General features: G+C 42.8%; 1 protein-coding gene across 1 annotated transcript in view; it reads left to right on the top strand.

Annotated features, from left to right (window-relative positions):
• The window catches only part of LOC120989893 (bifunctional heparan sulfate N-deacetylase/N-sulfotransferase 3-like), a 607,584-nt gene that overhangs the window by 497,784 nt on the left and 81,972 nt on the right, over positions 1 to 27,828 (top strand). Inside the window, exon 8 of the mRNA XM_040418281.1 lies at positions 18,397 to 18,520. Coding sequence (XP_040274215.1) covers positions 18,397 to 18,520 — 124 coding nt within the window. The remainder of the gene's footprint in view (positions 1 to 18,396; positions 18,521 to 27,828) is intronic.

Raw genomic sequence — 27,828 nt, 5'->3', positions numbered from 1 at the left:
TATATAATGAATCTTAAAGGCACACTATCTTTTCTGCATCTATGAACACAAAATATAACATGACAAAATATAACATGACAGTTATATGACATCCAAACATGAAGTCACTGTAAATAACTCTGCTTTTGTCTTTAACACACAAACATAGGAACTGTATTAAGGTAATTGGCAGGTCTAGCTGTATAAGCATATAAGCTATGTTAGCAACCTAGGACAGGTCTTAGCTGGCTAGCTACAACTATGACATTGTTTCTGTTAGTTTCATTAATCTGCCACTGTATGCTAAAGGTGTGGTGTTTTGTTAGGTGGTTTCCAATAGGCTTTCAATAAGATTTAAAAAACGTTTAAAAAAATAAAAAGTAAACATTGAAAAAGGCACCTAAAAACTGTGTGAAGGAAGCCAAAGATGACAACATACTTACCAACACTCTTGATTTTGCCAGGACAATCCCATGAACCAGGATGTGAAGGACACAGGATTGAAGTGGGCATTTTATGTGTGTTCCATGCCTTTATGCGGAGCTTCCAGCCAATCCAAGTTTTAATTGACAGGTCTAGCTGTATAAACATATAAGCTATGTTAGCAACCTAGGACAGGTCTTAGCTGGCTAGCTACAACTATGACATTGTTTCTGTTAGTTTCATTTATCTGCCACTGTATGCTAAAGGTGTGGTGTTTTGTTAGGTGGTTTTCCAATAGGCTTTCAATAAGATTTGAAAAACGTTTAAAAAAATAAAAGGTAAACACTGAAAAAGGCACCTAAAAACTGTGTGAAGGAAGCCAAAGATGACAACATACTTACCAACACTCTTGATTTTGCCAGGACAATCCCATGAACCAGGATGTGAAGGACACAGGGATTGAATTGGGCATTTTATGTGTGTTCCATGCATTTAGGCGGAGCTTCCAGCCTATCCAAGTTTCAATTGATTGATTTAATATTGAAATACACAGTAGAAAATTACCTGTCCAATTTTAACTGATTAAGGGTATCTGCATACAAGTGCGGATTTAAATTTTTTTTTTTTTTTAAATATATTTGTGTGGATTTCTTTACCTTACAGTACCATATCCACACCAAAAACATCATGTATTACTTGCAGTTTTTGGACACAACCAATTGACATGTTGCAGATTTCTAAATCCTGACTGCAGGTCAGTTTCCACAAGGAAAGAAAACAAACACTTTGCTAATATTGAATTAGGGCTCAAGCAAAAGACGGATCTGCAAAAAATACGGATGACGTCCGCGTACATTCCATATTTTGTGGAACGGAACAGCTGGCCTCTAATAGAACAGTACTATCCTTGTCCATAATGCAGATAATAATAGGACATGTTCTATTTTTTGTGGAACGGACATATGGAAATGGAATGCGCATGGAGTAACTTCAGTTTTTTTTTGCGGACCCATTGAAATAAATGGTTCTGCATACGATCCGCCAAAAAATGGAACGGACATGGAAAGAAAATACGTTTGTGTGAAAGAGCCCTTATAGTGCATTTTTTCCATGTAAATCCACACAAAAAAACATGCATAATGTGCATCATGGTGGCACTTTTCTGAACTTTTGCACTTTTAGTGGTGTTTATTGCACCTGCATTATTCAGTGTTTTTGTGGTAAAAACACCAGGATACACAAGTCTTTTCTTGCTATTGGCACTTTTGGTAATTTAGGTGGCTTTTTGTTGTTGCTGTTTTTTTAAGGAAAAAAAAGCACAGCATGCTGTAGCTCTTGCCATTTTTTTCATAGGAGAAAACACAATGAAAAAAATGATAATGGTAAAGCACACTGTTTGCAAAGAAAAATGGCAGAAAAAAATGCCAAAAACAAAACCAATGCCAAGTTTTTGTGTGTAGAAACCCTTATAATGTCTGCATTTTTCATTGCACTTAGACATCATGCCATGTCATCAACATTAATTTTTGCGGGGAATTATTTATGTCTTTTTTAATTGCCAAGATGGGTTAAAATAAAAGTAAACAACATTAATGCTTATAAAAATGTGTAGAAATCTGAGTCTCACTTCCTTCTGGGATTCGCATCCCAACCTATCCCTTGGTTGAACTTGATGGGCTTATGTCTTTTTTCAACCGTATCAACTATATAACTATGTAACTATGTAAAAAATATAAAATAAGCTATACTCACCCTCACCGATCTCTCGCCTCAGCTTTTCCTTCACTGCTTCAGTCCCCACTGCTCTTCATGTATTGGTCCTGGCTCACCACATTGGAAATGCCAGGAAAGGCCTGCTAAGGCAATAAGTGAAACATGTGGTGGCCTTGAAGTCTATAGAAAAATGTATCCTTTTGGACTGCTATATTGGTGGTATGGGGTAATTACTGTATGTTTGGAGCGTTCATTCCACGTGACAAGAACATAACATCCAAATGTGTGAGCATCTGATGCTCATGCAAAAACATCCATGTCATGCTCAAAGGGTTTATCCCATGATTAATGTAAAAAATTAACATCATACATTATCTAGTACATGACAACCTCTTTCTAACCAAGCTAGAGCCAGCCCTGTACCTCACATGGATCCAGAGATCCTCCCATTCATTGCTCCAATTGCTCTGCTAGATTTATTTCGAGCTGTCAGCTTTAGGGGTCATGCACTTTCTCTGGGGCATGTCCTTTCTTCTGCAGCTGGTGGCAGTTAAAGGATGGAACTGAGCATGTGCTTCCATCTCACTGAGCAGGACAGAGAACAGAAAAAGAGGAAACAGCAGGTGGTGCTATACAGGTATATTTCATTGAATAACTCAGTAGCTATAATAAAGTTTTAATGACATGCAATTACAAAAGTATTCAGATCCAGGTGTTGGTATAAAAAGTGTAGAATATTTGTCAAGGACAACCCCTTTAATATTTGAAATTGTGCACATGGGTTTAGAGAGGTATACAGTTTGCATGGTGAAGGGGCTTTTTATTTATTTTTTCAATGTTTTTATTATTTGTTTGTAATTAATTTTTCTTTTCTTTTTTCTTTTACATATTATTATAATTATTAACAGCCCTCGGAAGTCCTCATCAAGCTAAGTTGGTTGAGGTTCCAATAACAGCACCCAACTAGAGATGTCGCGAACATAAAATTTTCAGTTCGCGAACGGCGAACGCGAATTTACGCAATTGTTCGCGAACGGGCGAACCGGGCTAACCGCCATAGACTTCATAGGCAGGCAAATTTTAAAACCCACAGGGACTCTTTCTGGCCACAATAGTGAGGAAAAGTTGTTTCAGGGGACTAACACCTGGACTGTGGCATGCCGGAGGGGGATCCATGGCAAAACTCCCATGAAAAATTGCATAGTGGACCGCAGAGTCGGGTTTTAATCCATAAAGGCATACATCAACTAACATTCCTAAATTGTTTGGAATAACATGCTTTAAAACATCCAGTGTGTGTATACGATCAGGTATGATGTTGTATCGATCAGGTAGTGTAAGGGTTACGCCCCACTTCACAGTGGACAGACCAAACTCCCCGTTTAACGCACCGCAAACAACCGCAAAAGAGTTGTCAAATAAATTTTATTCCTCTATGCGTCAATCTGGGTGTAGTGATGACTGTGCTCGTGCGCACGTTCGGAGATTGCAGGCGATGGCGGTTTTTCAAAGCCTATGGTCGTGCTGAGGTAGTTCAGTGACAGTTAAGTGACCCAGAAAACAATGATTCTGCAGTGTGGGCCCATTGTTGGCCTAGTAGGCTTTAATGATCACCTTAGATGATCACAAAGAAAATGTATGTTTTTTCTATGAAAAATTATCCAGCCAATCGCTTTTGGTCTGTTCACATGAAACAACGACCTTATCATCTGGTGTGTGCCAACATTGCCATTGCCAACACACTCACAGAGGTGGTCGCTTCATTGTGATACGCAAGCCCCTTCACCACAACAAGGTAACGATCACAAAGTGGAATTGACACATGTATGTGCCTTTTTTTTGTTTTCTTTTTTGTAGCCACAGTGCAGCACCAGGCCAGAAAAAGTAGGCATGTACACATGCCTGAAAAATAAGGCATTTTTGCAGCGCTGTAGCAGCGGCCGGAAAAAATGACGTTTTCCAGGCAGAAAGTGTACTAAAACATTGCGACTTGAACACTAGTTGGTGGCGGAGAAGTCACACAAGTCATTCGGCATGCAGAGATTAAATACCGCAGCGGTAAGGGGGACAATTTTTAGCCCAAGGCATCTCATCAGGCCTTTTTTAGTCAAATGCATCCCCCACTGTCAGTCCCTTCGGGATCCATGCCTCATTCATCTTAATAAAGCTGAGGTAATCTAGACTTTTTTGACCTAGGCGACTTCTCTTCTCAGTGACAATACCGTCCTGCTGCGCTGAAGGTCCTTTCTGACAGGACACTTGAAGCGGGGCAGGCAGAAGTTCTATCGCAAATTGGGATAGCTCAGGCCACAGGTCAAGCTTGCACACCAGTAGTCAAGGGGTTCATCGCTCCTCAGAGTGTCGATATCTGCAGTTAAGGCGAGGTAAGTCTGCTACCTGTCAGTTGAGTCGTTCTCTGAGGTGGACCCCGAAGGGCTGTGGCGATGCGTAGGACTTAAAAAGCTCTGCATGTCCTCCATCAACAACACGTCTGTAAAGCCGTCCTATCCTCGCCGGGCGTGGTCGTGGTAGGAGGAGGATTACTTTCACCTCTTCCCCTGTTAGATTCCCGTCGTGCTGTGACATCACCCTTATACGCTGTGTAAAGCATACTTGTTAACTTGTTTTGAACTGCTGCATCCTTTCCAACTTCTGTAATTCGGTAACATTTCAGCCACTTTCTGCTTATACCGGGGGTCTAGTAGCGTGGCCACCCAGTACAGGTCGTTCTCCTTCAGCCTTTTTATACGAGGGTCCCTCAACATGCATACAGCATGAAAGACCCCCATTTGCATAAGGTTGGATGCCAAGCTACTCATCCTCATCCTCACTGATCTCATTGGTCTGTTCTTCCCCCCAGCCACGTACAACACCACGGGTACCAGAGAGGTGACAACGAGCACCCTGGGATGCCTGCTGTGGTTGGTCTTCCTCCTCCTCAAAGCCACATTCCTCCTCTGACTCCTCTTTCCAGCGTTGCCGCAGGTCCAGCAAGCGATGCTGATAAGGCTGTTTCTGGTGGTGATGGTGACCACAACTCTTCCTCTTCACGCTCATCTACGGCCTGATCCAGCACTCTTCGCAGGGCACGCTCCAGGACGAAAACAAATGGGATGATGTCACTGATGGTGCCTTCGGTGCGACTGACTAGGTTTGTCACCTCCTCAAAAGACGCATGAGCCTCAGGCATTGCGCATGAGCGTCCAGTAACGTGGCAAAAAAATACCCAGCTCTGCAGAGGCTGTCCTAGCACCCCGGTCATGCAAATACTCATTATGGCTTTTTCTTGTTGGAGCAGGCGGTCGAACATTAGGAGTGTTGAATTCCAACGTGTCCGGGCTGTCGTAAATCAAGCACCTCACTGGCATGTTTGTTTCGCCGATGAATATCGGAAAAGTGCGCCATGGCCGTGTAGGAACGCCTGAAATGGCCACACACCTTCCTGGCCTGCTTGGGGACGTCCTGTAAGCCTGGGTACTTATGCACAAAGCGTTTGTACGATCAGATTCAACACATATGCCATGCACGGCACATGTGTCAACTTGCTCAAATTCAATGCCGCAACAAATTGCTTCCGTTGTCACACACCACTTTGCCGATCTTCAGGTGGTGCGGAGTCAGCCACTGATCCACCTGTGCGTTCAGGGCGGACAGGAGTGCTGGTCAGGTGTGACTCTCTGCTTTCAGGCAAGTCAACCCCAAGACGGCGTGACACTGTCGTATCCGGATGAGGAATAGCCCCTGGGGAGCTGGGGGGTGCAGTTGATGTGGAGCAAGAAGCACAGCCGAAGAGGACTCAGCCGAGGAGGTTAGTGAAGAGGGTGGGAGTAGGAGGAGTAGAGGAGGTGGCAGCAGGCCTGCCTGCAAGTCGTGGCTTGGCAGCCGTCAGCAGGTTTACCCAATGCGCAGTGTACGTGATATACCCTGCCCTGACCGTGCTTTGCAGACAAGGTATCAGTGATCAGATGGAACCTTGCCCCAACACTGTGTGCCAGACATGCCATGACTTCCTTTTCCACAATAGAGTACAGGTTGGGGATTGCCTTTTGTGAAAAAAAAATTCGGCCGGGTACCTTCCACTGCGGTGTCCCAATAGCTACAAATTTTTTGAAGGCCTCAGACTCCACCAGCTTGTATGGTAAAAGCTGGCGGGCTAAGAGTTCCGACAAGCCAGCTGTCAGACGCCGGGCAAGGGGGTGTCTCTGTGACATTGGCTTCTTACGCTCAAACATTTCCTTGACAGACACCTGACTGTGGGCAGATGAGCAGGAACTGCTGAAGGTGAGAGGCGGAGTGGTGGATGGTTGAGAGGGGGCAAGGAGGACAGCAGTGGTTGACGTGGCTGAAGATGCTCGACCAGGAGGAGGATGGTGGCTTTGAGTTTGTGTGCTGCTTGTACTCATCATGTGTTGATCCCATAGGCGTTTGTGATGTGAGAGCATGTGCCTTCGCAAAGCAGTTGTACCTAGGTGGGTGTTGGACTTCCCACGACTCAGTGTTCTTTTGGCACAGGTTGCAAATGGCATTGTTGTTATTAGAGGCAGACACACACCAAAAATGCCCACACTGCTGAGCTTTGCAATGACGGCATTCTGGTGGTGGCATCAGCATGCGTTGATTGGCGTGCTATCTGGCTGACCCCGGGTGCCGCGACATGCTGTCTGACTGTGCCACTAGCTTCATGCGACGACCTCCCCCTGCTTTCAACTCATCTCCTCCTCCTCTCTGTCTCCCCATTTGAACTTTCCCCTGTTCTTCTTCTCTTCGAGCGGGGCACCCACGTGACATCCACGGACACATCGTCATCATCAACCGCTTCACTTGTATCTGACAACTCAGCAAAGGAAGCAGCAGGGGTACAACATCATCATCATCACACCGTACGTCCATGTGTGTAATGCTGCCTGACTGAGACATATCCCTGTCATCCTCTGGCAATAATGGTTGTGCATCACTCATTTCTTCCAACTTATGTGTAAATAACTCCTCTGACAGATCAAGTGAAGCAGCTGTGGTGCTAGTGTTGGTGGTGGCGGCAGGCGGGCGAGTGGTAACTTGAGAGGTGCCCGAAGCTGAGCTGGAGGAGGATGGTGCGTCAAGGTTCTGAGCGGAAGCTGTAGAAGATTGGGTGTCCTGTGTTAGCCTGTCAACTATGTCCTCAGAACTTTTCGAGTTCAGGGTACGTGGCCTCTGAACACTGGCCATTATTCTAGGGCCAAAGGAAATCACAGCACCACGACCACGACGGCCCCTGCGGGGTGGCCTGCCTCTGCCTGTAATTTTTTTTTTGATTAGTGGTACTATGCGTGCAAGCTACTGTGACACCAGATATGAGTAGTGGGCACTGGCAGTAGTGGGCACAGTACAAGCTGTGGGCCTGACACACACGCTGGCAGGCAACTGCAATTATATTACAGAGAAAAAATAGTTTTTTTGTTTTAAATGCAAGCTACTGTGACACCAGATATGAGTAGTGGGCAGTACACGCTGTGGGCCTGACACACACGCTGCAGCAACTGCAATTATATTACAGTGAAAAAATAGTTTGTACTGTTTTAATTGCACAGTACTGGACACCATGATGAAGTAGTGGGCACAGTACACGCTGTGGGCCTGACACACGCTGGCAGGCAACTGCAATTATATTACAGTGAATTTTTTTTTTACTGTTTTAAATGCAAGCTACTGTTGACACCAGAATATGAGTAGTGAGCACAGTACATGCTGTGGGCCTGACCACACCGCTTGCAGGGCAACTGCAATTATATTACAGTGAAAAAATTGTTTTACTGTTTTTAAATGCAAGCTACTGTACACCAGATATGAGTAGTGGGCAGTACACGCTGTGGCCTGACACACACGCTGGCAGGCAACTGCAATTATATTACAGTGAAAAAATAGTTGTACTGTTTTAATTGCAAGCTACTGTGACACCAGATATGAGTAGTGGCACAGTACACGCTGTGGGCCTGACACACGCTGGCAGGCAACTGCAATTATATTACAGTGAATTTTTTTTTTTACTGTTTTAAATGCAAGCTACTGTGACACCAGATATGAGTAGTGAGCACAGTACACGCTGGGGCCTGACACACACGCTGGCAGGCAACTGCAATTATATTACAGTGAAAAAATTGTTTTACTGTTTTAAATGCAAGCTACTGTGACACTAGATATGAGTGTGGGCACTGGCAGTAGTGGGCACAGTACACGCTGTGGGCCTGACACACACGCTTGCAGGCAACTGCAATTATATTACAGTGAAAAATTGTTTTACTGTTTTAAATGCAAGCTACTGTGACACCAGATATGAGTGGTGGGCACTGGCAGTAGTGGCACAGTACACGCTGTGGGCCTGACACACACGCTGGCAGGCAACTGCAATTATATTACAGTGAAAAAATAGTTGTACTGTTTTAATTGCAAGCTACTGTGACACCAGATATGAGTAGTGGGCACAGTACACGCTGTGGCCTGACACACGCTGGCAGGCAACTGCAATTATATTACAGTGAATTTTTTTTTACTGTTTTAATGCAAGCTACTGTGACACCAGAATATGAGTAGTGAGCACAGTACATGCTGTGGGCCTGACACACACGCTGGCAGGCAACTGCAATTATATTACAGTGAAAAATTGTTTTACTGTTTTAAATGCAAGCTACTGTGACACCAGATATGAGTAGTGAGCACAGTACACGCTGTGGGCCTGACACACACGCTGGCAGGCAACTGCAATTATATTACAGTGAAAAAATTGTTTTACTGTTTTAATGCAAGCTACTGTGACACCAGATATGAGTGTGGGCACTGCAGTAGTGGGCACAGTACACTCTGTGGGCCTGACACACACGCTTGCAGGCAACTGCAATATATTACAGTGAAAAAAATTGTTTTACTGTTTAAATGCAAGCTACTGTGACACAGATATGAGTGGTGGGCACTGGCAGTAGTGGGCACAGTACACGCTGTGGGCCTGACACACACGCTGGCAGGCAACTGCAATTATACTACAGTGATTTTTTTTTTTACGGTTTTAATGCAGCTACTGTGACACCAGATATGAGTTAGTGGGCACTGGCAGTAGTGGGCACAGTACACGCTGTGGGCTGACACACACGCTGGCAGGCAACTGCAATTATATTACAGTGAAAAAATAGTTGTACTGTTTTAATTGCAAGCTACTGTGACACCAGATATGAGTAGTGGGCACAGTACACGCTGTGGGCCTGACACACGCTGGCAGGCAACTGCAATTATATTACAGTGAAAAAATAGTTTTTACTGTTTTAAATGCAAGCTACTGTGATACCAGATATGAGTAGTGGGCACAGTACACGCTGTGGGCCTGACACACACGCTGGCAGGCAACTGCAATTATATTACAGTGAAAAAATTGTTTTACTGTTTTAAATGCAAGCTACTGTGACACCAGATATGAGTGGTGGGCACTGGCAGTAGTGGGCACAGTACACGCAGTGGGCCCTGACACACACGCTGGCAGGCAACTGCAATTATACTACAGTGATTTTTTTTTTACGGTTTTAAATGCAAGCTACTGTGACACCAGATATGAGTAGTGGGCACTGGCAGTAGTGGGCACAGTACACGCTGTGGGCCTGACACACACGCTGGCAGGCAACTGCAATTATATTACAGTGAAAAAATAGTTGTACTGTTTTAATTGCAAGCTACTGTGACACCAGATATGAGTAGTGGGCCACCGTACACGCTGTGGGCCTGACACACGCTGGCAGGCAACTGCAATTATATTACAGTGAAAAAATAGTTTTACTGTTTTAAATGCAAGCTACTGTGACACCAGATATGAGTAGTGAGCACAGTACACGCTGTGGGCCTGACACACACGCTGGCAGGCAACTGCAATTATATTACAGTGAAAAAATTGTTTTACTGTTTTAAATGCAAGCTACTGTGCCCACCAGATATGAGTGGTGGGCACAGGCAGTAGTGGGCACAGTACACGCTGTGGGCCTGACACCACACGCTGGCAGGCAACTGCAATTATATTACAGTGAAAAAATTGTTTTACTGTTTTAAATGCAAGCTACTGTGACACCAGATATGAGTGGTAGGCACTGGCAGTAGTGGGCACAGTACACGCTGTGGGCCTGACACACACGCTTGCAGGCAACTGCAATTATATTACAGTGAAAAAATAGTTTTACTGTTTTAAATGCAAGCTACTGTGACACCAGATATGGGTGGTGGGCACTGGCAGTAGTGGACACAGTACACGCTGTGGGCCTGACACACACGCTGGCAGGCAACTGTAATTATATTACAGTGAACAAATAGTTTCACTGTTTTAAATGCAAGCTACTGTGACACCAGATATGAGTTGTGGGCACTGGCAGTAGTGGGCACAGTACACGCTGTGGGCCTGACACACACGCTGGCAGGCAACTGCAATTCTACTACAGTGATTTTTTTTTTTACTGTTTTAAATGCAAGCTACTGTGACAACCAGATAAGAGAAGTCGGCACTGGCAGTAGTGGGCACAGTACACGCTGTGGGCCTGACACACACGCTGGCAGGCAACTGCAATTATATTACAGTGAAAAAATTGTTTTACTGTTTTAAATGCAAGCTACTGTGACACCAGATATGAGTGGTGGGCATGGTAGTAGTGGGCACAGTACACGCTGTGAGCCTGACACACACGCTGGCAGGCAACTGCAATTATATTACAGAGAGAAAAACAAAAAGCAGACTGATGTACTAGCCCTAAAAAGGGCTTTTTGGGGGTGCTGTCAGGACGCTGTCCTTACGCAGATCAGATGAGTCTTTGAGGACTGGAGTGGACACAGAACACTGGCCTAGCTACGATTTCCCTATTAAATCAGCAGCAGCTGCACTGTCCTGCTCTCACTAACACTGCAGCTTCCGAATGAATCTAAGATGGATGCTGTCTTGCTTTTTGATAGGAGGTGGGAGGGTCTGGGAGGGAGGGTATGCTGCCTGATTGGCTGGAATGTGTCTGCTGACTGTGAGGTACAGGGTCAAAGTTTGCTCAATGATGACGTTTTAGGGGCGGACGCCGAACATCGCATATGTTCGCCCGCCGCGGCGAACGCGAACAAGCGATGTTCACCGGGAACTGTCCGCCGGTGAATAATCTCTACTAAAATTGCCCCACTATTTTTCCTTTTTGTAATAAAATAGGCCACTTAACTCTTTCTAAATAAATAACTGCAAATCAAATTTTTCCTGAAATTCGGATCGATTTCCACTACGTCTGATTCGATTCGCTCATCTCTAGTGGTAATATTACATCCTTGTCCCGCCGTGTCCATGCTTGCTTAATGCATGCCAATATCCTGGTAGCATTAGAAGCAGTGATTGACATTGTATTCAATCTATGATCTACAAGGGACACCCAATATCCTTCTCTACAAGAGACTCCCCCAGTGTTACATCCCCCTATGACATATGAAGTACAGAGATTAATACTACCAAGATGCATAACTGAATACTGCCCTATCACCATACTGAGGATGGTGATTACAGTTGAATTCAGGAACGAACTTGCGGCTGTTGGCCAGGTGCATAACTACCTTTTACTCCTATATTAATTAATACTGAGAGCATCAGATTGTTATGTACCTGGCCAGTGGCCGTGAGGAGGGCTTGAGTGCTTCCCTGGTTTTCTGTTCGGCACCATGCAGGATGTGAGAGACTCAGACCCTAAGACATTACAGGTTTGAGTAACTATGTCCCTGAACCAGCAACACATAATGAGAAGAGCCCCCACACTATGCTACGCACTAATGTATTTTGAAAACATTGCGTGCCATGGTGTGCCACTCACTGCAACTGGTGGAGGCCCCTTCTTCATGTCTATTGGTGGGGACCCCAAGGTGTACACCCTGTGCTCTCCCTTTAATCCAGTCATACCCTAATAGAAATTATGCAAACCTTGCTTTGGCTCGTTCAGACATATGAGTGAGCATGCTTCTTCCGTGATTCTTCCAGTTTTTGATTGTACTACAGTAGCTTTCATACTGTAGGAGAGGATTAGTATAGCACTGTTGCAATGGACTGTTAGAACAACATGGTTATTTCTACAGTCGTGGCCAAAAGTTTTGAGAATTAGATAAATATTGGAATAGGAAAAGTTGCTGCTTAAGTTTTTATAATAGCAATTTGCATATACTCCAGAATGTTATGAAGAGTGATCAGAGAATTGCATAGTCCTTCTTTGCCATGAAATTAACTTAATCCCAAAAAAACCTTTCCACTGCATTTCATTGCTGTCATTAAAGGACCTGCTGAGATCATTTCAGTAATCGTCTTGTTAACTCAGGTGAGGAATGTTGACGAGCACACGGCTGGAGATAATTATGTCAGGCTGATTGGGTTAAAAATGGCAGACTTGACCTGTTAAAGGAAGGTGATGCTTGAAATCATTGTTCTTCCATTGTTAACCATGGTTGACCTGCAAAGAAATGCGTGCAACCATAATTGCGTTGCATAAAAATGGCTTCACAGGCAAGGATATTGTGGCTACTAAGATTGCACCTCAATCAACAATTTATAGGATCATCAAGAACTTCAAGGAAAGAGGTTCAATTCTTGTTAAGAAGGCTTCAGGGCATCCAAGAAAGTCCAGCAAGCGCCAGGATCATCTCCTAAAGAGGATTCAGCTGCGGGATCGAGTGCCACCAGTGCAGACCTTGCTCAGGAATGGCAGCAGGCAGGTGTGAGCGCATCTGCACGCACAGTGAGGCGAAGACATTTGGAAGATGGCCTGGTGTCAAGAAGGCCAGCAAAGAAGCCACTTCTCTCCAAAAAAAACATCAGGGACAGATGATCTTCTGCAGAAAGTATAGTGAATGGACTGCTGAGGACTGGGGCAAAGTCATATTCTCCGATGAAGCCTCTTTCCGATTGTTTGGGGCATCTGGAAAAGGCTTGTCCGGAGAAGAAAAGGTGAGCGCTACCATCAGTAAAGCATCTGAGACCATTCATGTGTGGGGTTGCTTCTCATCCAAGGGAGTGGGCTCACTCACAATTTTGCCCAAAACACAGCCATGAATAAAGAATGGTACCAAAACCCCTCCAACAGCAACTTCTTCCAACAATCCAACAACAGTTTGGTGAAGAACAATGCATTTTTCCAGCACGATGGAGCACCGTGCCATAAGGCAAAAGTGATAACTAAGTGGCTCAGTTGACATTTTGGGTCCATGGCCTGGAAACTCCCCAGATCTTAATCCCATTGAGAACTTGTGGTCAATCCTCAAGAGGCGGGTGGACAAACAAAAACCCACTAATTCTGACAAAACTCCAAGAAGTGATTATGAAAGAATGGGTTGCTATCAGTCAGGAATTGGCCCCAGAAGTTGATTGAGAGCATGCCGAGTCGAATTGCAGAGGTCCTGAAAAAGAGGGCCAACACTGCAAATACTGACTCTTTGCATGAATGTCATGTAATTGTCAATAAAAGCCTTTGAAATGTATGAAGTGCGTGTAATTATATTTCACTACATCACAGAAACAACTGAAACAAAGATCTAAAAGCAGTTTAGCAGCAAACTTTGTGAAAACTAATATTTGTGTCATTCTCAAAACTTTTGGCCACGACTGTACACTGTACAGCAGCATTATTTTAGAATTGTTTGATACTATTATTTTCAGTATTGTTTGTATACTCTGTGACAATTATTTTTATTCATAATAAAGAGGTAGTTTTGGTTGTGGCGTAGTGTGTAAGTCTGGGCTGAAAAATTAGCAAATCATATGGACATTCTGTGGTGATAGCATTAATTAATGCAGCAAGGGCAGGGCCAAAGAGTAATGAACCTGGATGTCTCTAAAATGTCCCTAACCTCCATGACATATTTGTCCGTGGAAGTTTTTTTTTATGCATATTGGTAACTATTTATATGTCTGCAAGCATTTTAATGATCATTTGTTGCTATTTTTTTTTTTTACTCTTGTGCTACATTTTTGCCATTTTGTTCCATGACATTTCAGTAATAGTTTCTATAGTATAGTTTAGTGTAGTATCTTTACTGTTTACTTTTAGTTTATTACTATACTTTATATGTGGTCCATAGCCTCAACTATATAAAAAATGAGTGTGTAAGAAGCAATTTACAGATTAGTAGGAAATACAATCTTATATGTTCAGCCTTGCCAATCAGGTTATAACCGGTAACAACACCGTTATGACTTGTGAATTGCATCCCTATATCTTAAACTTGTTTCTTAGTATAGAATTCATACTGAAGTAATAAAGTTAAGCTGGAAGTGTAAAGGTGACTCACCTTTTCTCAATGAGTTTTTAAAGAACATATAAATCATCAATGAAATAAAAATATGACAACTAAACTTTCTGTCTCACTATAACATGGATAGAAATGGCTAAATGCATAGCACTAATAACATTAATATTCTGCATAGAAATTCGGATAGGATATAGGCAAGGATTATTTTTGATCACACGTGTAATGACATATTTTTATATGCTCTGAGAAAATAAAACAGAATATGAACACATTATTTCCGAGATTTTCAGAAAATTGGTATCTAGGCAATGTGATGACAACAATTGGGCTTGAGTTCAGGGGAAATCCTGAGGGAAATTAATGCACCAGCTTTTTCTGCCAACCTAAAAAAAAGTGAAATAAATGTATTTTTAATCATCAGTGTCAGTATTGCAATTATTTTTTTCTAGTCAAAAAATAGACAAAAATAAAACTATAACAATGGCATATACATGGATCTGCAACCAAACAAAAGTTATTGTGAAACTTATTTCTGAAAAAAATATAATAAATATATTATTTTCATTTTCCCCTACAGAGAGAGTGCATCATAGATCCATATGGATACAATTTTGATGTACCTGGAAGAATAGTTTATGACCCTCCTTTCCCCTGCTTTATATTCAAACCAAGCCAAGCATGTCCAACACATAACTTTCAGCTGCACTGCTAATGTTACCTTTAAGTCTTTATAGCTAGTGAGTAGGACAGTTTCGGTGACCTGGACATGTATTTCTGTAAGCCTGACAATACAGAACGGCAAATACTGCACCCTAATAATAAACCAGTAGCCAGTAACCATATGGTCTAGGGCTTTGAATATGGTTAATGGAAGTTTCTATGGTGGTCTAGGACATCAAAAGGGCTAATGTTAATATTCCTGATGTGGGGTACTGGAAGTGTTAATGCTCCATACTTGCGATCCAGTGGTTATCCACCCCTCCAGGCACCAGCATTGCCCTGGCTGTAACTTTCTTTTTCTTTCCAACAGGAATCTTATCATGGAGATATAATCAGGAAGATATGAACAGAACTGTGTAGCTGTACATGTAAGGCCTGCACAATTCTCTCTATGATTCATATTGATGCAGAAAGGATCTGCCTGATCATTAATAGTGCCTGTGGATCATCTACCTAGGGGCCCAGTCACAATCACACCACTGCAACTCTTATAGCTATGCCACTAGATGTGTCTTTATTTTATCCTATATTTTATAGTACAGGGTTGACAATGAAAAATGGAACCATGTTTCACGTGTACAGGATAATGTTTATCTAGGCCTCATTCAAAAATTATATACAGTAAAGCTGTCTTTGTTTCCCATAGAAATCAGCTTGTCACCCATGTTAAATATTGGTTAAAAAGACAACATATCAGGACGCCAAATGAGAACTTTACTGTTCGCTTCATAGAGGCTTAATGCTTAGTGGTTACAAGTCTCTCAAGAAGTACAATACTTGCTTCACCTTTACAAGGAATGGGATGACTGTTGCTCATCCATGAATTTTCAGCCATCTTGGCTACTCTATTCTACCATGGCTGGCTGTTCTCAATCCATTCACTTGGTGTCCTTGGTGGACTTCTCAGGCCACAGTCCCTTAACTGTAACAGTATTCCAGAACAATATAACTAAAAACAAATTATTTTTCCTGCTACCTAACCCCCAAACAGTCCATCCTGTATTGGAAAGAACCCACAAATGTCTAAACATATTAACCTTCTAAGCACAAGTCAAAACACAACATCATCTTATAAGGTGGGTGCTGCCAACCAATTACTGGAGCAGTTTAAGAAATGAATGAGGCCTATCATACCCTTCCCTGCCAGTTGATGGGTACTCTTGATGGAGGGTAGTAACATTGTGTGTGAGTGTGCCTAACATTCCATATTCAATTCAACAAAGATTTGTGATAAATGGATGCCTTTGTGTTCACAGGCTAATTCAAAGAAAGACAGAGTATGTTGTTGGTCAGTTTCCAGACCTTTACATTACACCAAAAAAATCAGTATACATGGTTTGTCTGGAAGTGGTAATAACACAGGACCTATGGCAACGGGCAAAAATAATAGACAACCATGTGTTCAGACACCTGCCAATGTTGCAGACATCCTTGAGAATATTATGAGATACCTGAAGAACAATAATGCAAAATTATCCCCGCAGAACAACATGTCAAAATGTACTGAAAATGCTTCACATAAAGCTATACCAAGTTTAACTAATAGCAAGAGTTAAAGGAGAAGTATAAAATTTGTGGCATATTACACTTGGCTACTGGATGTAATTATAGATGACATTTGGACCCATTACAAGACATCAGAAGAAGCTTGGTTATATCTAATCCAGTGAGCTAATTCACAGAACAGTAGGTACTGGCACACAGAAAATTCACATGAGCTGCACCAACACTGCCTCCGTGATCCAGAAATTGGCATCTGGTGTTGCAGCTATGGGTATGCAGATTTTGGTTCCAATATTCTTTGAATAAAAATGTGAATACACTTTGATGAAAATGAGCCATGGACATAGACATCTTCAAGAAATTCTATGCACAGTTTCTTTCAGCAACTTGTCATACTGTATGACACACAAGCCCCAATGCCGAATAAATTCACAGAAAAACCTACAGTGAGCCAAAAAGTCGTGGCCGTGTGAATTTTACTATCTGTGAGGTTACCTGCAGAGTAGGGTTTATGAAAATCCCAGACAGTGCCTGAACCAAAACAGCAAATTGAAATTCCTGTTTGGAATATGGAATGTGTAGTGTTGCAGAAGGAGGTCCTGAACATATAATGGGCACAATTTTGCCTAGTCGCTGCCTAAAAACACTTCCAGCATCTGTAAGGCCTCTTTCACACGGGCCTAGCGTGTGAGGGCCGGATAGGATGCGAGTGCGTCGCGGGAAAATGCGAGATTTCTCTGCGCGAGTGCAAAGCGTTTTAATGCGTTTTGCACGCGCATGAGAAAAATCGGCATGTTTGGTACCCAGACCCAAACCCGGACTTCTTCACAGAAGTTCGGGTTTGGGTTAGGTGTTATGTAGATTTTATTATTTTCCCTTATAGCATGGTTATAAAGGAAAATAATAGCATTCTTAATACAGAATGCTTAGTAAAATAGGGATGGAGGGGTTAAAAATTTTAGAAAAAAAATCCACTTGTTCGCGCTGCCTGCTACTTTTCTTTCTTCTTCTTTGATGACCTGGGAGGAAAAGGACCTTTGGTGACGTTACTGCGCTCATCACATTGTCCATCACATGATCCATCACCTCCCTAGCAATCCAATGCGTGAAAATCGCACCACATCCGCTCTTGCTTGCGGATGCTTGCGATTTTCACGCAGCCCGATTCACTTCTATGGGGCCGGCGTTGAGTGAAAAACACACAATATAGAGCATGCTGCGATTTTCACGCAACGCACAAGTGATGCGTGAAAATCACTGCTCATGTGCACAGCCCCATAGAAATGAATGGGTCTGGATTCAGTGCGGGTGCAATGCGTTCACCTCACGCATTGCACCCGCGCGGAAAACTCACCCGTGTGAAGAGGCCCTAATGGTTAAGTACGTCAGTGCTTCCATTATCCATTATCCTGTACAAGGTGCTTTAGGATCCCACTGATATAATACACTGGATGAGCTGCAATAGCAGCCATCAATATCAGCATTTAATGATTGATTTTAATTGGGGGCTGGGTATATAGGACATGTTTACAAACACTTTACATATGGTATAGCAAGGAGATGATGGCATAATTGTTTTTCTGTGACTGGGAAAAACATAAAATATATACTTTTTAAAATTGATATAATAAAGCCTTGTTATGAGTCAAAAGAATCTATTTCAGTTTGTCAGGATGTTAACAACGGACCTGTCAACTGTTATGGCTCCATTAACAGTTGTGAGAGTAATGTTAGTTAACAGATTATCTGTTGCTTATCTAATAATATTTCTTTAAACTGTTTTTTTTTTTTCTTTGTTGGCAGGTACTACAGCTTTATACTTATTTCTGGTTATGCATCCTGCAATATTTAGCAACTCGCCAAACCCAAAAACATTTGAAGAGATGCAATTCTTCAATGGAAATAACTACCACAAAGGCTTGGATTGGTAATATCAGACAGAATGTTTATTACTTTTTTCTTTTTGTAAAGGCCATGTAAGAGTGATTAAAATAAGCTAATTAAAAAAAAAATGACCATAGCTAGAACCGTATGTCTCAGAGGGCATACGGTCGTGTGCAAGAGGCCTTAGAGTAAAACCACATGGTCAGGTTTTCTTTTCAATTCTCTTTTTATTAACTTTCAGAAATAAGGGACCATGACAACAATTGGTAGAGTAATTAGATCCAATAGGTATGAAGGCTAGTAGTTGTAAACACTCAAGACATCAATGTACCTAAACAGCACAGTGCTATTTAAATAAGAGGATAAGAAGGGGGGGTTGGGGGGAATGGGTGGATTGGGTGATGGACGAGCTTTGAATTGCTGGAATAGTGCAATTATAGGTTATCAGTTGTCATTGGGGGATTGTTAAGGAAAGGTACAGTTTTGCAAAAAGAAACCCAATCTGTCCAAGTCTTTTAAAAACTAGCGTGTGTCCTGGATACCCAGGCTGAGAGTTCCTCCATGTGGTAAATATGGTTCACCTTATGTAACCATTGAGACAATGTGCGTTCAATCTGTTGGTTCCAGTATTGTGGGATTAGAGATTTTGCTGCCGAGGTCAGGTGTTGGAAAAGTCTTTTAGTGTGGAATATATACTGAAGCCTGATGTTTAGTAGTACAGAGATTGGGGATGGGATTTTGTTTAAGGTCACAGGTGTTTAATAAGTTCCAGTATCTCAGACCAGAAAGGCTGTATCACTGGGCATGTCCACCACATATGTAGGTATGAGCCCCATGTCTGTGAGCATCTCCAACAATTATCAGAGCTAAGGCACTTCATTTGTTTGAGCTGAACTGGAGTGAGATACCATCTGGTAATTAATTTAAATGAGTTTTTCTGAAGGCGCTTACAGAGGTACCCCAGACAGATACGCGTTGAAGATGTCTGTCAGCTGAGGGATGAGGACAGAGGAGAAGGACCCGTAGTAGGAGCAGGGGAAGCCATCTGGGCCTGGGGCTTTACCTTTCAGACATTTGAACAGGGCTGACTTGACTTCCTCGGGGGAGAAAGGCTTGAGAAGCTCTGTGTGTGATATAGGTGAAAGGGAGGGTAGAGTAATTTGTGATAGAAAGTTTGCGATGGTTGAGGTTCTGTCTAGTGGGTGGTTGTCCTTCTCTGAGGAGTTGAGTTGATATAGTTAGGTGTAGAACACAATAAATTCTTGTTTGATCGCTGTCGGGTCAGATGTGAGACAACCTGCTTTCGTTCGGATTTCTGAAATGTGTGTGCGAAGTTTGCGTCTTTTAATGAGGGACATCATTACTTTTGATTCTTTATGTCCGTGAGCATAGAAGGAGTGTTTGACCAACATGTAGATCTTGGCAGAGTTTTTGTTTAATAGGTCACGTTGTTGTAAACGTGCAGTTGTGAGTTGTTGTAAATGAGAGGCCGCTAGGGACTGTTTATGTAGTTTTTCTAGGTTGTCAATCTCTAGCTGCAGGTCCCGAATTTGCAGGTCTGTTTTTTTTCCTATGGAAATGAATTTTCCTCTAATTGTGACTTCATGTGCCTCTCAAACCATTGGAGTGGACACGCCAGTGTTCAGGTTTTGTTGAAAGAATAGGTCTAAGCGTTTCAGAATTTTAGAGTGAATCAAACTTCACAGGGGAAAGGTCCGAGTGAATACTTGAACCTATAGTGGACGTCTGCAGTTTACTGAGAGATGACTGTTGGAGGAAGAGGTAATCTAGTCTGTGATAGGAGTTGTGCGGGGCGGAGAATAGTGTATAGTCTTTATCAAAATGGTGCATGAAGCACCAGGTATCCTTGAGGGACAGAAGTTGAAGGGATTTTTTAATATGCCTGATTTCCCAGATGTCGTATCAAGTAGGGATCTAAGGCTACGTTAAAGTCGCCTCCAACCATCAATTCCCCTGTTTGTGGCTATCTAGTAGTGTCAGAGTAGTGAGAATCCAGGGTGCTTGTTGCGTATTGGGGGCATAAATATTAGTCAATGTGATCAGTGAGCAGTTTAACTTCCCTGAGAGAAAAAGTGTCCTGCCATCTGGGTCTCAATGTATGTCCAGGGGTTCGAATGAAGTGTGCTTGGCAAAGGCAATGGATATGCCTTTGGAATTTTTTGTGTATAAGGATGGAACCATTGGTTAAAATAATGTTTTTGAAAATAAGGTATTTTAGTCTCTAGAAAGTGGGTTTCTTGGAGGAGGAGGACGTCCGCCCGTGCTTTTTTGAAGGTGTGGAGGATTTGGCTATGTTTTATTGCCAAGTTAAGTACTATTGCATTACATGAAATCAGTTTAGGAGTAGTCATTGTAACACTGGGAGACCATTCTTCCAAATACTAATTTGGATGAAGTGATGTAAGCTGTAAGTGAGGTGCACTGTCTGTGAAGACCAGGGTAAGGGGGGGGGGGAGGGAGGGTAGTATGGAAATTAGAAATGTTACACAAAATACAAGTCTTAAGTATTGTTTAAGAAAAAAACAATATGAGAAACATAGTGCTATTAATCAGTAAGCCAGCTTAGGGACGAGCCCTAATTCTGGTGCAATGAAAAAAACTAAAGAGGAGGGCTTGGGTCGATCAGACCCTATTATGCGAGAGGGTTTAACCAAATCCTATGTTATGAGGAGTGTGGGTGGGATGAGGACGCAATCAGGTTTTCTAATACAGTTTTAAAGGGAACCTGTCACCTGGATTTGGGGTATAGAGCTGAGGACATGGGCTGCCAGATCGCCGCTAGCACATCCGCAATATCCACTCTCCATAGTTCTCTGTGCTTTTATTGTGTCAAAAAAACATTTTTATATATATATTATATTATATCATATATGAGGCAAGTAAGAAGCCCAAGGAGCTGTTACTAACGTTTCCAGAACCCAGCCACGCCCACTATGAAGGAGCCCAGTACCGCCCCGCATCCTCCGAATCTCCTCCTTGCTCCCGGACGTAAAAAAAGCTAAAGCACTGTAATCTCGCGATGTCCAAGCGCAATGTCGGCATAGTGTTCCTTCCCTGTGCTGGCATCAGCCTCAGGGAACGAACTGCACATGCGCTAGCTCGTGCATCGCGAGATTACGGCGCTCTAACTTTGTGTCGCCAGGGAGCAAGAAGGAGATTGCGGAAGCAGGGCGGTGCTGGGCTCCTTCACAGTGGGCATGGCTGGGCTCAGAGTCCGAGAACGCTGGACTCATCTCTGAAGCATGGAGGAGACAGGACTCATCTCAGGTTTATTTACATATCTATAAAATTGTTTTTTTGACACAATAAAAGCACACAGAGCTATGGGGACTGGGTATTGCGGATGTGCTAGCGGCCATCTAAGCAGCCCATGTCCTCAGCTCTATACACAAAATCCAGGTGACCGGTTCCCTTTAAAGCAAAATTCAGTTTTGAATTAAAGAGTCATATCTGTCCTGTATAATTTATATCCTTTTATGATCCAGTCCTGATGTTGGCTTCCAGAAACCTGACCATGTGTAAAATTTTCCTGCAGCACCCCCAGAGCGAAAATTAGGCATTACACAGGGCCAATTCAAATGAATGGGTTTTCTGTGTAAATCAGAACAGTAAAGTTGCCCATTGTAACTGCTATTCACCCTTATGAGGTTGAAGATACTGGAGAGAAGACCCCCTCCATTACCAGAGTAAATGAAAATGTTTATTCAAAATTCAACCTCTTTTTAATAAAAAATCATGAACTGCTTTGAACACTGTATACTGAGGTAGGAATATCGTACATCTAAGCCCAGTGCAGAATTGGTCTTTTTTACTCCCCTAAAAGAAAAAAAAATTAAACTTAAAGATGCAGTCACAAAGAACTTCTTGATCACAAGTCCAGCTATTTTTTCTGACACAGAAGAACCAGTGTTGAGCAGGGCAAAGTTCACACTGTGTAATGACTGCAATCTGTCAGAGTTTTATTAAAAACAAAACAGTATAGATCTTATTGGCTTAGTTGCCATTACAAGTGTTTGTAGCAGCACCCCATCCAATTTAGGATTAGTTAAGTAACATCAATCTTCCTGTCAAAAGGCAGAAAACCCAGATGGGCAATCATTGTTCTTTCCTTTGTAAAATGATAGATACAAGTATGTAAAAGTTTGTGGTACTCCACACATTTTGTTTACTTTTTCAAAACCTGTTTACTTTTTTAAAAACTGGGTATCAAATAAGTATTATTTTGAATTAACCCCTCAATGACCAATGACGTATTGTGTACATCATGATGTGGTTTTAGTTACCGCATCACAAGTACAAGTATACTTGTGGTGACATCGGCATCAAATCGGCGCAGTCCCTGCCTTTATATCTCTGTGATTGGTCAGTCAGATTTGACTGACCAATCAGAACATTGAGCAATGAGTTCATTCAGGATGGCGAGCGGGACCCGCAAATATCGCTTTCAGAAAAAAATCTAAATAGGATAAGAAAAATAGACATAATCGTGGCGTCCATAATAACCTGTTCTATAAATATCACATGATTTACCCTCTAAGGTGAATTCCATTAAAAAAAAAAAACGGTCTCAAAAAAGCCATTTTTTGTCATCTTACAAAAACATTTTCAGCACAGACTAGCAACTGCAACCATGTGACAGAAAGTGGACATGCATCATAGAGCAACAAGCAGGTTACTTTGGACTTTTTGTTTCTTCATCCTTGCATTCGAAGCGATATCCGTGGGATTTTAGCATAGACTGGTGTTTTACTTCATTCTATGAAATCCCCTCCATTTCTTAAAGAATGTGCCTAACTTATAATGAGACACAGGCCTCATCATAAATGAGATGCATCATTCTGCAGATCATACCTCTAAACTGGAATAAACTGGCATAAATTTCAGTCTTCTTTTACACCAGAGAAATAAGATAGATGTCCCAAGTCCACTGGCATCACCCCCTCCCTGCCCTCACCAGAACTCCTTTTTTGAAAAGCGGTGATGGCACCATAGAAATGCCACTTGCATGTAGGTCTAGCCACAGTGGTATTTAAAAAGTTTCAAACGCAAGGTTTTTGACTTTTTTATGCCAGAAAACTTTCGTGGGTGGAATGATAAATTCCACTCATCATTTTTTTTGTACCTAGGCATTGTACATGGCATATTGGAAGATCAGTTGTTAGGTCCTTGGGTGGTATAGAAAGCAACAGCACTCCATAGTTATGTTGCAGGGAAGGGGGTCATGGAGTGACAGAGGAAATAAATATTCATGACAAAAATATTGATTGCACATCCATATATATTTTCAATCAAAATGCATAAGCCCACTCACCACATCAAGATGGCCTCTTTCGAGTGGATCAGTGCCACATGGTGACCACAGCTGCCAGAACAGAGCACTTGCAAGCAGGGAGACCTAGCAGCCCAACAACACCGCTCCTATCAGGCTAAGGCCCCTTGGCACTGGGTCACACCAACCCACAGGCACAGCAACAATGGCCACCATGCAGCACTGCACCGTAAGCAGATCTCAAAAGCTCACCTTTCTATATGAAGCTGAACTTAGACCAAGTAGGCATTAACCCTTAATCGGTCTCCGGCTAATTAAAAACACCTGGTTCAAATGGAAGAAGTGCTGATACCATGAAAAAAGAAAGGCACTAATGCAGTATTCAAAGAGAAAACATTGTGCATGCCCCCTGATGAAGCTAGGATACCTGGCAGTACGTATCGGGTGTTTTACCCCCCCTGTCTGGGCCACAGAGGTTTTGTATTAATATTATTATGTTGGCTTGAAAAGGCCTATAACATACTGTTCTTCTGTAACATCCTGTTCTTCTGTAACATACTGTTATTTGATTGTTTCAGCTTATTATTCAGTTTTATTATTATTCTCCGCCCCCCCCTTTTTCTATACGCTACCCCTCCTACAGTTTTGGGGTTACAAACGCCAAACTTCCTACACTTCTTCGAACCTATAGTGATGTAAGTTGCTTGTGCTTTAATAAGCGATCCCACCCTCCGGGCCCCTTTGACAGGGAAAATTTTCTAATCGCTCCCACTCGCACAGTTTTGAAGCTACACTCCCCAAACTCGGTCCACATATTGTTGGTGTCAACCCGAATAAAAGGGTACATTTTGAGGGGACATCCCAAAGTGGGCGGAGTTAGCAACGGCCAATGACAATTTAGCTATTTTCTAAACGCTTTTCCTATATTTTCTATACGCTAAATTTAACATGGATAAAACAGAATTCATCATCTTTCTCCCATCTTGTTCAACCCCCCCAACAGACCTATCTATCACGATCAATGGCTGCACACTATCCCCGGTCAACCAAGTCCGCTGCCTTGGAGTGACCTTGGATTCTGCCCTTTCCTTCCGACCGCACATCCAAGACCTTTCCACCACCTTCCGCCTCCAACTCAAAAACATCTCCCGCATCTGCGCTTTCCTTAACTTTGAATCTGCAAAAATGCTTGTACATGCCCTCATCATCTCCCGCCTAGACTACTGCAACAATCTCCTCTGTGGCCTTCCATCTAGCACTCTCGCACCCCTCCAATCTATCCTCAACTCTGCTTCCCGACTAATTCACCTCTCACCCTATTACTCCTCTGCCTCTCCCCTCTGCCATTCCCTTCACTGGCTCCCTATTGCCCAGCGAATTCACTTCAAAGTACTAACAAATACATACAAGGCCGTCCATAACCTGTCCCCTCCCTACATCTCTGAGCTACTTTCCCAATACATCCCCACACGCACTCTCCGATCCTGACAAGACCTCCTTCTCTCCTCTCCTCTTATCACCTCTTCCCACAATTGCCTCCAAGATTTCTCCCATGCATCCCCCATACTCTGGAACTCGCTACCCCAACATATCAGACTCTCACCTACAGTGGAATCCTTCAAAAGAAACCTGAAAACCCAACTCTTCAGACAAGCCTACAACCAGTGACCCTGCTGCCTCTATACCGCCATGACCAACTTCACCCGCACCTACTGTGTCCTTCTCCCATACCATGTAGATTGTAATCCCTCACGGGCAGGGCCCTCTCTCCTTCTGTACCAGTTTGTAATTTGTTTTGTTTAGGATTAGTGCAATTGTCTGTATTACTGTATGTATGTATACCTCTTCTCATATGTACAGCGCTATGGAATGAATGGCGCTTTAATAATAAATAATAATAATAATAGTACGCTACTCCTCCCACAGCTTTAGGAGTACAATTACCAAACTTTGCACACTTGTTCGGCACATACCCGAATAGGTTGCTTTTGCTTTGCTAACCGATCCCACCCTCCGGGCCTCTGGGGCGGCCCTCCGAAGCTCCACTCTTTGTCATAGACTTTCATTGGAAAATTCTAAACTTTTGCCACTCGTACAGCTTTGAAGTTAAACTCACCAAACTTGGGTCACTTAGTCATGGGGTCAACCTGAACATTTCTGTCACATTTTGAGGACTCAATGAGAAAATTTAAATTGCTGTCATTCTCACAGTATTTAGCCAGAATTCCCAAACTTGGCACCGTGGGTCACTGGGTGACTGAGGTTAAAGGGACACTGACAGGCCCAATAAGCATATTTAGGTATATATATGACAGTACAGGTCTTATAAAGTGTATTAAAATCATCTAAGTATCCCCCCTGTCCACCTTATAAATACAGTAAACTGAAGTTCTATAACCTGCTTGAATCGTCTTCAATCTGCCCAAAGGGCGGCGTTTCACCTCCACTTGCGCCCAGCCAGCCGCCCCCAACTGCCGTTTTGAAGCGCCGCCCAGCTCATCAATATTCACTTCGCTGGGCGGCTACTACTGTCCCCGACTTCACAAGATCCGGCGCATGCCCAATACAATCCTATGGGCATCGGCCTCCGTCTCATCTTCAGCGCATGCGCCCGGCACCCTCACTGGCCGGGATCACATCGCGCCTGCGTACAGTCTGCATCTTAGAGGCCGCTTCAGCCTCTGCATTATGCGCATGCGCCGGGCACTGTTCAGCGCAGCGCTTCAGAGCGGGGACAGCAGAAGCCGCCCAGCAAAGTGAATATTGATGAGCTGGGCGGCGCTTCAAAACGGCAGTTGGGGCGAGGCTGGCTGGGCGCAAGTGGAGATGAAACGCCGCCCCTTGGGCAGATTAAAGACGATTCAAGCAGGTTATAAAACTTCAGTTTACTGTATTTATAAGGTGGACAGGGGGTATACTTAGATGATTTTAATACACTTTATAAGACCTGTACTGTCATATATATACCTAAATATGCTTATTGGGCCTGTCAGTGTCCCTTTAAAATTTATAAAAAGTGGGCGGAGTCTATAACAGACAATCAAATTTCAGGAATTTGTTTAAATGGGAAAATTTAAAACTGCCGCTGCTCTTAGACTGTTAATGGCAGGGTCCTCAAACTTGGCACAGTTGAAAAGTGGACAGGGCCAAAAACAACCAATCAGATTTATTTGATTTAAATGGGAAAAACTAAAAATGCTGCTATTCTCACATTATTGATGTCATGGACCTCAAATATCACAAATCTGGTCATTGGGTGTTTGCACTTAAAAGTTAGAAAAAGTGGGCGGAGCCACCAACAACCAGTCAAATTTCACTAATTGATTTTCAATAGAAAACAATAAAACTGCTGCCATTTTGACACGCTAAATGCCATAATTCCCAAACCTTAAAGTGTTAGTCACTGGATGATTGTGGTTCACAGTTAGAAAAAAAATGGGCGGGGCAACAACATCCAATCAGATTTCAGCCTTTGATCTTAATGAAAAGCAGATAAACTGCTGCTATTATCACAGTTTAAATGCCAAGTCTCCCAAACTTAGCACAATTACTCAATGGGTGACTGCGGTCAAAATTTAGGAATAGTGGGTGGTGCCTAAAACATCCAATCATATTTCACCTATTGACTTCAATTTAAAACTTTCAAATACTGCCATTCTCAAAGTTTTAAAGCCAGAGACCCCAATTTTGGCACAGACCATGACTGGGGTTAAAATTCTGAAAACTGGGCGGAGCTTAAAACAGCCAATCAAATATTACCTACTGCTTTTCAATGGGAATATTTAAATTGCTGCAATTCTTACACTGTTAATGGCAGGGCCTTCAAACTTGGTACATTCGGTTACTGGGTGATGGTAAGTCAAATTTAAAAAGTGTTCGGAGCCACAAACAACCAATCAGATTTTCCCTATTGACTTCAATGAGAAAATGTAAAAAGCTGTTATTCTTACAATATGAAAGCCAGCGTCCCCAAACTGGCACCATAGGTCACTGGGTGAGTGTGGTTAGAATTTAGGAAAAGTGGGTGGAGCTTTTAACAGCCAATCACATTTCAGCCATTA

The sequence above is a fragment of the Bufo bufo genome, chromosome 2 (genome assembly GCF_905171765.1).
Source record: "Bufo bufo chromosome 2, aBufBuf1.1, whole genome shotgun sequence".
NCBI lineage: Eukaryota > Metazoa > Chordata > Amphibia > Anura > Bufonidae > Bufo > Bufo bufo.
Note: the sequence above shows the minus strand (reverse complement) of the source record. Positions and strands in the feature narration are given on the sequence as shown.